The sequence below is a fragment of the Bos javanicus genome, chromosome 18 (genome assembly GCF_032452875.1).
Source record: "Bos javanicus breed banteng chromosome 18, ARS-OSU_banteng_1.0, whole genome shotgun sequence".
NCBI classification, from domain to species: Eukaryota; Metazoa; Chordata; class Mammalia; order Artiodactyla; family Bovidae; genus Bos; species Bos javanicus.
Genome location: NC_083885.1, coordinates 63,823,838 through 63,835,006, shown reverse-complemented (window position 1 = coordinate 63,835,006; position 11,169 = coordinate 63,823,838). Strand labels below are relative to the sequence as shown.

The 11,169-nt window shown below is 50.2% G+C and overlaps 1 protein-coding gene across 4 annotated transcripts; it reads right to left on the bottom strand.

The window, feature by feature from the left end:
* Positions 1-354: 354 nt before the first annotated feature.
* OSCAR (osteoclast associated Ig-like receptor) lies at positions 355-11,162 on the bottom strand. Of its 4 annotated transcripts, none has more exons than XR_009731058.1 (6): positions 10,474-11,162; positions 9,653-9,685; positions 6,721-7,083; positions 5,191-5,472; positions 4,186-4,514; positions 355-3,302 (listed from the first exon to the last, which is right to left on the bottom strand). XR_009731058.1 is itself a non-coding variant. In XM_061389441.1 (5 exons), exons 1-5 carry the CDS (start codon positions 10,508-10,510, stop codon positions 3,289-3,291), a joined length of 729 nt encoding a protein of 242 aa, XP_061245425.1. In that variant the 5' UTR covers positions 10,511-11,162; the 3' UTR covers positions 355-3,288. The 4 variants fall into 4 exon arrangements, 2 of the variants coding, with proteins under 2 accessions (XP_061245425.1, XP_061245424.1); XR_009731059.1 differs by having other exon boundaries at positions 4,291-4,514; XM_061389441.1 differs by lacking the exon at positions 4,186-4,514.
* Positions 11,163-11,169: the final 7 nt, after the last annotated feature.

Sequence of the window (11,169 nt, the reverse complement as noted above, 5' to 3'; positions counted from 1 at the left end):
TGGTAGACATGCCCACTGGTTAAGAACTAAGGGCTGTTGTCAAATTATTTCACAAACTGTCACAATGAGAATTCAGTTGACAAAGCAAACTCCTAGAACCTCACTGGCGGTCCAGTGGTTAGGTCTCATTCTCACTGCTGGCGTCCCCAACAGGCTGTTTTGGTTAGCCTAAAGTTTAAATTAAATCATGTATAGGCCAGAATGACTTCCCCATACCTCAGTATGTGAACATTTCTTCCATCCATTCCCCCTTTTAATTGTGACTCCTTTGATAGGAATCACTGATAATCCATGTATTTTCCCAACACTGCCGGAGTGGCTCTTTTTTCTGCCTGCTCTGGGCCCAGCCATCTCCTTCGACACTTGGCCTCCTTTTTGTTTATATATCACCTAGTTGTCCACGTTGGGGGAAATTTCATAAGATAGCATGAACAAGCTCAGAGGTATGCTAACAGAGAAATGTTTTAGAGGCCGTTCATTTTATCATCTCTACCCAGTTGTCACACAGACACTGTATGTGTACTTTAAGCGGTAAACTTAGAGCCAGCAGTCTTACAAATCACGAATAGTTATACTCTGCCTCAGCTTTATTGGGCAGTGTTTCCATCCTGAACATTGGGGTCAGAAGTATGATTAGAAACAAAACAATTACTTTCCATCAGCAGTCTCTGTTATCAAAATCAGATCAATATTCTAGGAGAACTCTGCTTTCTTAACAGAGACAAAAAAAAAAAAAAAAAAACAAGTTCAGCCTTGCATCAGCCTAGTGTTAATAACATTCATAAACAATTAAATTCAGTCTGATCTTAATCCTGACAACATACAAAATTCTTTCCTCAAAGTTCCTTTTTCATAAATCTTTTATCATTTTCTGGATCCAAACAACTTTGTTCTTTATTTTCTCATCTAGAAACAAACAATTGTAGGACAAAATAATTATCGTCTTTTTCCAAAAATGCCTCTGTTCTTTATCCTTTCTCTTCGCCAACAACACATGTTCTACTTGTTTTACACATAGAAATGTTTCCCTTATCATTTTTACATGTCACAATTTTTAACCCTTGGAACCTTAACAAAACCAAGTGATTGAACTGATACACCAGCATTTTCTGATTGCAGACCTAAGGATATATTTCATACATCTAGAAGTATACATTTTTCACAGCATAATTTTTCTTTAATGGTACATCATGTGTGTTTAATAAGCCCAAACCTCTTTAGTTTCCCTCTTGGTCTTATGAGAAGACAAAAGTAGGTAAATTTAGATTTGTTTGATTTGTAAGCACTTATGTTTTTTAAGGCCAATTAAATAGAGCCTCTTTACAAATTAACCTCAGCAATATTATCTAATGGCAAAAACACATATTGAGACATACAAACGTCCAGACAAACAGAGATCTCTTTGCTTCATCTTTTTACATTTATTGAATTAGGCATTGCAATTAAACTTATCGCTTTATGGATAATAGAATAGTCAAATTTACATTCTCAGTTTTAAAAGGCTTCTATCTTTTCTTTTTCCTTGGCTTGAAGTTTTATATTTAACCCAAGGCTGAAGATCCAGGCAAAGTGGACTGTGTTTGTATTTCAAGGACATGATAAGCATTAACTTCAGATTTTCTCCTAGGCATATTTTTGTTTTCCCAGGGTCTGATAAAAGAGTTTTATCAAACTAGACTTCTATAACTACATATGCAAAAAGAACTGGGTTTTTGGAATTTCAAGAGTTTCACCTTAACCAATCTTCTCTGGAGTCTGAAGAATATTGCTGCCATACATTGTCCAAAAAAATCATTTTTTTGGTCATGATTTCACAGCTAAAATTTTTCTTAATGAATTGAACCTGAATTTCCCATTTTACATAAGGCAACAAGAGTACCAACCACACAAACGGAATACACACTCACACACCAAATGACAGATCAGTCATAAACTCTCTCCGAGGGTGACCTGTAGAGTCCCAAACACACATGTCCCCAAAATGGTCCTCAATGGTAGATGTCAGAACCAACTGGCAAAACGCCCAAATGACACTCAGTGCTCACAAGCGGCCCCCAACAGCAGACAGGTGTCAGAACCAACTGGCGAGAATGCCCAGAATCGTGGCAGCTCATGTCCTGGGTAGAATCTGGCCATCATGTAGTTAACTTCTCCACCTGCAGTTTCAGGATCTTCAAGACAGCTCACAGAATATGGCTCAGGATAATATCTACAGCCCTTGAGAAGGAACTAAGTGTCCTCGACTGTGCTTAATGCTGCTAAGTCGCTTCAGTCGTGTCTGACTCTTAGCGACCCCATGGACTGCAGCCTATCAGGCTGCTCTGTCCGTGGGATTTTCCAGGCAAGAACACTGGAGTGGGGTACCATTGCCTTCTCCGATGCTTTATGCGGCTGCTGCTGCTAAGTCACTTCAGTTGTGTCCGACTCTGTGCGACCCCATAGATGGAAGCCCACCAGGCTCCCCCATTCCTGGGATTCTCCAGGCAAGAACACTGGAGTGGGTTGCCATTTCCTTCTCCAATGCATGAAAAGTGAAAGTGAAGTCCTTTAGTCGTGTCCGACTCTTAGCAACCCCATGGACTGCAGCCCACCAGGCTCCTCCGTCCATGGGATTTTCCAGGCAAGAGTACTGGAGTGGGTTGCCATTGCCTTCTCCGGATGCTTTATGACCACATTATTATTTGGTCTCCTTTTGACTGTTTTCCTTTGTTTTCACGTGTTCTCATTTCTCTGATTAAACTTACCCTTTGACTAACTTTTCCACAGGCAGAAAGCAGGCAGAGGACGTGGGGGCAGGGCAATGACCATACAGTCTTATTTCAATCCTTCACATGTTGGGGACAAGTTATCACTTTAATCTGGCAGTCCCCAATGTTTTTGGCACCCAGGACCAATTTCGTGGAAGGTCATTTTTCCACAGACCAAGGGGGGAAGACGGTTTCAGGATGATTCAAGTGCATTGTGTTTACTGTGCACTTTATTTCTATTAATATCACATCAGCTCCACCTCAGATCACCAGGCATTGGATCCCACAGGGTAGGGACCCCTGTGCACTTTGTTTCTATTAATATCACATCAGCTCCACCTCAGATCGCCAGGCATTGGATCCCACAGGGTAGGGACCCCTGCTTTAATTCCCTCTAGAATTGACACAGGAGATGTTTTTAGTTTCTGCTTTCACAGATGCAACCTCAGAAGGATCTGTAGGTTGTTCAAAGCTATCAGCCCAGTGAGTGGTGGGCCTGTGGCTGTCCAAAATAAAAAACAAACAACAAAAAAAAAGGAAGTCATCCTCTTCTCCCTAAAGTAGGAAGAGAGAAAGGAGAAGTTGGAAATTTTAATAAAAACAGAAGAGGATGTGTTCCCCCAAGATTAGGTATAAATCAAGAACATATAAGTGAGTGGTTAAGACTTGCTTAGGAACAGAAAATGTGTGTATAACCACGAGAAAGGCATCAGATTGCCAGATAAAATGAGAATTAAATTAATAAACTTGGGAGAAACGATAGGAGTAGCCAGGGCTTCCGGAAGGTAGAGTTTAGGGTCCAGGTCAAAGGTCCACTGTGCCACTGTGCCGCTGTTGCCTGAGCAACCAACCCTGCCTCTTACTGATAAGGAGGGTTCTGGAAAATAGCTGTGAGCCCAGGAATCTGTAATCGGAGAAGAAATTCTGCAGGGTCTGAACTTGGTCTTCCTCTGGGGAGGATCTGAGCAGGACTTTGGAAGATGTTTGCTTGGCCCCCAAGAGTGATGTCATGAGAATGATGGTGACTCATTTAAAAGGTGAGCTGGAGGGACTTCCCTGGTGGTCCAGTGGCTAAGACTCCATACTCCCAACGCAGGGGGCTCAGGTTCGATCCCTGGTCAGGGAACTAGATCCCACATGCCACAACCAAGACCCATAGCAGGCAAATAAAAAATATATATATATTAATAAAAAAAATAAAAGGTGAGTTGGAGCATGACCAAGGGGAAAACAACACTCACAACTAGAATTTCGTTTGGTTCTGTGAGTTTGAGAGAAGCAGCTCTTACACAGGAGCTGACATTTATTGAGCATTGTCCAAAGTAATCCTAATGAAGTATTTCCAATGCTTCCGTTTTACCGCCAGGGCAGCGGTAAAACTTTCCTAACATCCCACAAGGAGTGAGTAGCGGCACTGGGATTCGATCTCAGGTCTTACTGGTTAGGAAGGCTTAACCACCGATAGTGCTTTCTACTGATCTGGGAGGTCCTGGAGAGATGACCCAGAAGGAAGATCCCGGGCGCCGTGCAAGGGCATTATTACTCGGGAAGCTGGGCTGCGGGGCTGCCGGCAGGGCCGGTCCAACCATGGGACCCCAGCGTCTTCTCCTTCCTCTCTGCTCTCCCGGGCTCAGGCCCAGACGTTGCCAGAGGGGCGATTCTGGCTGTGCCAGTCGAAAACAACCAGTGCGCCCAGCGAGATGAGAACCAGGCCGCCCAGCCCCAGGCGGAGGACGTTGCCCTGGGTGTAGTCCGAGGCGCCCGAGCCTGCGGGGCCAGCAAAGGAGAGAGGCGGTCAGCGTCCCCGTCAGACCTGCATCTCCGCCCGTCCTCTGGGTGTTTAAGCTCCAGAGCGGAGCTGAGAACGCAACTTCCAGTCTCAACATTGCAGGGGCTGCATGGCGGCAGGGCTTCGACCCCCGGCTCTGAGGGGGGAAGGGCCGGGGGCCTGGACCCCCGGGTCTGAGGCGGGAGGGCGGGGGCCTGGACCCCCGGGTCTGAGGCGGGAGGGCGGGGGCCTGGACCCCCGGGTCTGAGGCGGGAGGGCGGGGGCCTGGACCCCCGGGTCTGAGGGGGGAGGGGCGGGGGCCTGGACCCCCGGGTCTGAGGCGGGAGGGCGGGGCCTGACCCCGGGTCTGAGGCGGGAGGGCGGGGGCCTGGACCCCCGGGTCTGAGGCGGGAGGGGCGGGGGCCTGGACCCCCGGGTCTGAGGCGGGAGGGCGGGGGCCTGGACCCCCGGGTCTGAGGCGGGAGGGGCGGGGGCCTGCACCCCCGGGTCTGGGGGAGCAGGTGTGCGGTCGGGACCCCCGGGTCTGAGGCGGGAGGGCGGGGGCCTGGACCCCGGGTCTGAGGGCGGAGGGGCGGGGGCCTGCACCCCCGGGTCTGGGGGAGCAGGTGTGCGGTCGGGACCCCCGGGTCTGGGGGCGGGGGGCCGGCCGCTCACCGTCCGCGCGGACCACCAGCGGCTCGCTGCGCGCCGACAGCACGTAGGGGGCGGAGGGCGTGTGGTAGTAGCAGGTGTAGGTGCCGGGCGCGCGCGCGCCGAGCAGCGGGAAGTCGGCCCAGGGCCGCTCCGAATCCTGGTACTGCAGCGGGGCCGCCTCGCCCTCGCGGTACAGCGCGAAGCTCATGCCCCGCAGGCGGCCGGCGCAGCGCAGACTCACGTTGGCCCCGGGCACTACCACCGGCGCGGGCAGCGCCACCAGCGAAGGGCGCGGCAGCTCGTCTGCGGGACGAGGAGGTGGGAGGGTCGGGGTCCGCCTTCTCCCTCCCTCATCCCACCCCCTCCCCTCCCCTCCCCACACCCCCGCCTCATTCTCTCCTCTCCCCTCCCCCCTCCTCTCCTCTCTTCTCCCCTCCCCCCACCCCAGCCACATTCGCTCTCCGCTCCTCTCCCTTCCCTCTCCCCTTCCTCTCTCCCCTCCCTCACCCCTATCCCCCGCCTCATTCTCTCTCCTCCCCTCTCCACCCCCCCATTCTCTCCCCTCTCCTTTCCCCACACGCCCACCTCCCCCTCTCCTCTCCCCTCCCCCCTCCTCTCCTCCCCCCACCCCAGCCTCATACTCTCTCCTCTCCTCTCCCCTCCCCTCCCTCTCCCTTCCCCTCCCTCTCCCCTTCCTCTCTCCCCTCCCTCACCCCCATCCCCCGCCTCATTCTCTCCCCTCCCCTCTCCCCTTCCCAAGTGCTCTCCCTTCCCCTCTCCCCCACCCACTCCTTCCTCTTTCCACTCTTCCCTTACCCTCTCCCCTCCCCGCCCCGCCCGCTCTCCCTGCCCATCTCTCTCCTCCACTCCCGGCCGGTGTCTGCAGGCCTCTCACCTTCTCCGTGGTCTCCCTCAGCTCCTCCGTGTCCGTGTCCCTATCTCTCCCAGCCCCTGTGTGTCTGCCTCCCTCTCCCTCCCACTTTCTCCCACTGTCCCTGTGCTCACTAAAATGCTCTGTTTTTAACCCCCCGGTCTGCATGTTTCACTCCCCGGTGGGGCTCAGAGGCTGTGTCTTTCTCCCAGGGTTTCTCCGATTCTTAGGGGATCTTAGTTCCCCAACCAGGGATTGAACCTGCACCCTCGGCAGTCAATGCTTGGAAACCTAACCACTGGACCACGGGAGAGTCCCGTTAGTGACATTTTTGGATAAATCTGGATGATTCTTTGGGGGTGGGTGTTGAGGGGGATTGTACTGTCCTGCACACAGGGTGTGTTATAACGTCTCTGGCCTCTAACCCATGTGATGCCAGTAGCACACCCTTCCCCGGTCAGGACAAGCAGAAATGTCTCCAGATATTGCCAGACTGGGGGGGGCGGGGGGGGGTGGGAAGGGCAGCATAAGCACCGACTGAGAATTCTCTCTGTCTCTCCATGTAACTCTTTTTGTATGTGTCATTGTGCAAGCTCCTCTCCATACATACACGGATTCCCTCCTTGCCCCTCCATCCCACCTGTGTCCCTTCTCCACACCCGGCTCCCCCAGGACCTCACCTGTCACCAGCAGTTCCAGGGCATCACTGGGGTGGGACCAGACATCTGGGTCCCAGCCTCGCCTCCAGTAGCAGCAGTGGTAACTGCCCCCCTGGGCTGGGGTCACCTCCTCCAGGAAGAACTCCGCCAGTTCCGCAGATACATCCCGGTGAATCATAGTAGTGAGCTCTGCAGACCTGAAGACTGCAAACCTCCAGGCGGGCTGGGGTGCCTGGCACCTCAGGGTGACATTGACCCCAGGGGTCACAACTGCAGCGGGCTGAGCGCTCAGCCAGGGCCTGGGGTTGGAGGCTGGGGAGACTGAGTAAGCGTGGCTGCCTGGGTCCTCGGACTTCTTGGGAGCCCAAGGAGATGAGCGGGCAGCTGGAGTAGGAGGAGAAGCTCCTTGAGAATCACTGCCCCTTTCTCAGCCTCAGATCCCTGCTCCTAAAGCAGGGGAGACACAGGACCCCAACCAAGGCTTTCAAAACCGGCTGCACATCAGAGGAGCGAGGCATCAACTCCTGTTCTAAACATCACTTCAAGGGATTGGATCCCAGAAATCTGCAAACTCAAATTGTCCTCCAGAATACTTGTAATGTGTTCGACATATTTCAACAGTTGCCCAAACTTGCCATCTATCTGGGGGAAAAAATTGTTGGATCCCTACCTCACACACCATTCCCCCAAGCAAATTCCAGATTAATGTAAAGAAAGTACATGAGTTTTTTAAAAAGCTATAAAAGTATCAGAAGAAAATATAGGAAAATGTATTTATCTTTGGGGTTGAGAAGGCTGTCTGAAAATGTAAAATGAAAAATTCAGAAGGGAAAATTGTTCATTAATTTGGCCATTTTAACCTTTTAAAGCTGTATATGAGAAAAGACATGTAAATGAAGCTAGAAGACAAGCGCACTGTCAGAAATGGCTTATTCATAAATCACATAGATTAAGAGTGTAGAAGGACTTTACACTCTGGTGTAATGTGGTCCAGTGGTTAAGATTTTGCCTTCCAACACATGGGGTGTGGGTTCCATCACTGGTGGAGGAGTTAAATCCCACATGGCTTGTGGCCAAAAAAAAAACCCACCATAAAGCAGAAGCAATATTGTAACAAATTCAATAAAGACTTTAAAAAAATGGTCCACATTAAAAAAAAAAAAAAAGTGTGAAAAGAAATCTTAGAGCCAATTCAACTGAAATCTGGGCAAAACATACGAACAGGCAATTCATGGAGGAGGAAGTCCAATTGACCAAAACACATCTAGGGGCTGCGATGTGAAAGTCACTCCACGATAATACTAATTTTTTAAAAGTTAAAACAATAGTAAGACATTTTTGCCTCTCAGGTTGTCAAAAATTTAAATACCGGTTAACATTGTGTTTGGGAGAATATATAGTACAACAGGTGCTTAGCTGCACTCAACCACACCTTTTGAGACAGCAGTTTGTCAGTTTCTATTAAGATACACAAAGGATATGACCAGCCCCTCAATAAGTCCACCCTAGACAAATGCACTTCCATGAACATGAAAACTTCACACTGCAATGCACACTGCAGCGATGAATGTGATAGTAAACGCTGGAAGCAACCTAAATATACACCAGGAGAACACCTAAATATACACCAGGAGAACCAACTAAACTAGAACCCCCCCTGCAATGGTGAATGTTAGATAGCAATTTTTAAAAAGAGAGAGAAAAAAAGTAGAACCATCTATAATGACATGGACAGCAATTACAAAGTGAAAAATATAAGGTGTAGAACACCTTACAAGAAATACCAGTTTTGCTTTGGGGGGGAAAAAAAAGAAGAAGCACAAAAATACATGTGTGTGTATGGAAATTTTTTTATAAGGGTTCAGAGATTATATAAGGAAGATGAGGAAAGGGAAGACAGCCATTGCTATACATCCTTTAATAGTAATTAATAGGGGTTTTGGGGCTCGCTGTGCGGCATGTGGAGCCTTACCCCACCAGGGAACGAACCCATCCGTGCTCCCTGTAGTGGAAGCATGGAGTCTCAGTCACTGGACCACCAGGGAAGTCTGATGATAATTAATTTTTAAAATCATGAATATATGTTAGCTTTAGCATTTAAAACTTAAAAAATTGATAACTAAGGTATTAATGGTTTTCCAGGCGACTCTTATTTGGAGTGTAGCTGGGGGAAAATTGAGAGGAAGAAAAGATCTCCCTCATCAGAAACCTTGGAAAGAAACCAAGTCATCTGAGGGTGGAGAACTACACTTTCCAAATGGGGAAATAATGGGTTTTGCCAGAGATCTTATTTCCCGAGCCCTGCACTTCACCAAGCTCTGAGCCAAGAGTTCTATGCATGTGATTTTGTTAAATTCTCACAACAGCCCATTTTACAGAGTAGAAAATTGAGTCTTAGCATGCAGTGGTTTGTTCAAGGTCATAAATGAATAGGGTGGTGAAACCGGGGTTCCCGTTTGGGTCTCATTCACTCCAATGGGCATGACCTTCCCTACTTCTCTACACTGGTCACTAAAGTGAATACAGGGACTTCCCTGGTGGCACAATGGGTAGGAATCTGCCTGCCAGTGCAGGGGACATCGGTGCGACCCCTGGTTTGGAAAGATCTCACGTGGCATGAGGCAACCAAGCCTGTGTGCTGCCACAACTAAGCCCACGCACCTAGAGCCTGCACACCTAGAGCCTGCGCTCGGCAGCGAGAGAAGCCACGGCAGTGAGAAGCCTGTGGCCACAACTAGAGAAAACACAGGCGCAGCAACCACGATCCAGCGCGGCAGAAGGTAAACAAAAACAAAGTGAGGGAGGGAGGGAGGAGGGAAAGAAAGAAGAGAGGAGAGGGAAGTAAGGAAATCTGGGCTGACGGTGGGCACCAAAATAAAGGCTGAGTAGTTGGAAACGGGATGTCAGAAACATGTGGGGGAATGGGGGGGTGGGGCGGGGGATTGTTACTCACCAGCTGGAGTGCTGTCTGCGTGACACACCAGCCCTATAGAGGGTTGGAGGAGGGGGCTTGGTCTTGTCAGAGCCTTCAGCTGCTACCAGCCCCACCTCACTGCGCGCCCAGGAATCTAAGTCCCCGGGCTCTCTTTCCTCTGAGAAACAGGAATCTTGCCCAAACTTTCTCTTCTCTCATCAGCCATAAATTCAGACTTCCAATCCCCACTTATTTCAGAGACCAAAACTCTGGGCAGGCAATTCCCTGGCCATCCAGTGGTTACAGCTAAGCTCTCTCCTTGCCAATGGCTGGGGTTCGATCCCCGGTTTGGGGAACTAAACTCCCACAAGCCATGCCACACAGCCAGAAAAATAAAACAAAGCCTAGACCCAAATCCCTCTTTCCTCTACACCCAAGAATTCAGGTGCTTGGACTCCCCTTTTTTTCAGGAGACAATAATCTGAGTGCACAGTTCTCCTCTCTGGGGTGTGGGGGTCTGCACCCCCAGCTTCCTCCTTTCCCAGGGACCCAGGTGTCTCAGCTCCCATCTTTCTGTTACATCAAGGTTTAGGACTGAACAGTCCCCATTCCCAGGAATTCAGGTCCCTGGCCTTCTCTTGCTTCAAGATCTAGAGCATCCTGCTCCCCAACTTCCTCCTCTCCCAGGAACCCAGGAACCTGAGACCCCTGTGTCCTCTTACCTTAGGATTCAGGGGTCAGAGCCCCAGTCCTGTTATTCTAACCTAGAATCCCCCTGAACCCTCAGCTAGTGCTGCACCTGCCCTCAGGGAGACCCCAGCCCAGCCAGGGACCCAGGGGGAAGGGGGTGGGTGTCTCACAGAGAGTCAGCAGCTGCAGGCTCAGCACCTCCGCCATAACGGGCAGTTCTCGGTTGGAGCGAGAAGAGCAGCCCGGGCTCACCGTGCCCGGTCCCCTACCGGGAAATGAGGCAACTTCAGAAAATCAGAGCCGTGCTCAGGGAAGGGAGGAGGAGCAGGGTGGGGCCCCCTGGGTAATTGTGTCATAGCCTTATGGTGCTGTGGGAGAAGTCGGGAGAGTGGGAGGTCATCACTGATCACTGTTGTATTCATTAGGCTAAAAAAAAAAAAAAAGCTAGCACCTATTATGTATCAGACCCTGTGCTGCACGGTTGGGGGAGCGGGGACAGAGGAGAGTCAGACCCCATTATTGTGCTCCAGTAGTTCCCAGCCTGCTATCAGGAAAGCCACATCCCGACCAGGTTAGTTAAAACAAAACAAAACGATGTGCGCTAGAATGAGGGGCTTCCGTGGTGGCTCAGACGGCAAAGAATCTGCCTGAGATGCAGGAGACCTGGGTTCCATCCTTGGGTCGGGAAGATCCCCTGGAGAAGGGAATGGCAACCTGCTCCAGTACTCTTGCCTGGAGAATTCCATGGACAGAGGAGCCTGGGGGCTACAACAGTCCATGGGGTCGCAAAGAGTTGAATATGACTGAGCCACTAACAGTTTCACTACTTTTTCACAGGATGGAGATCACACGGGGCACTGTGAGAG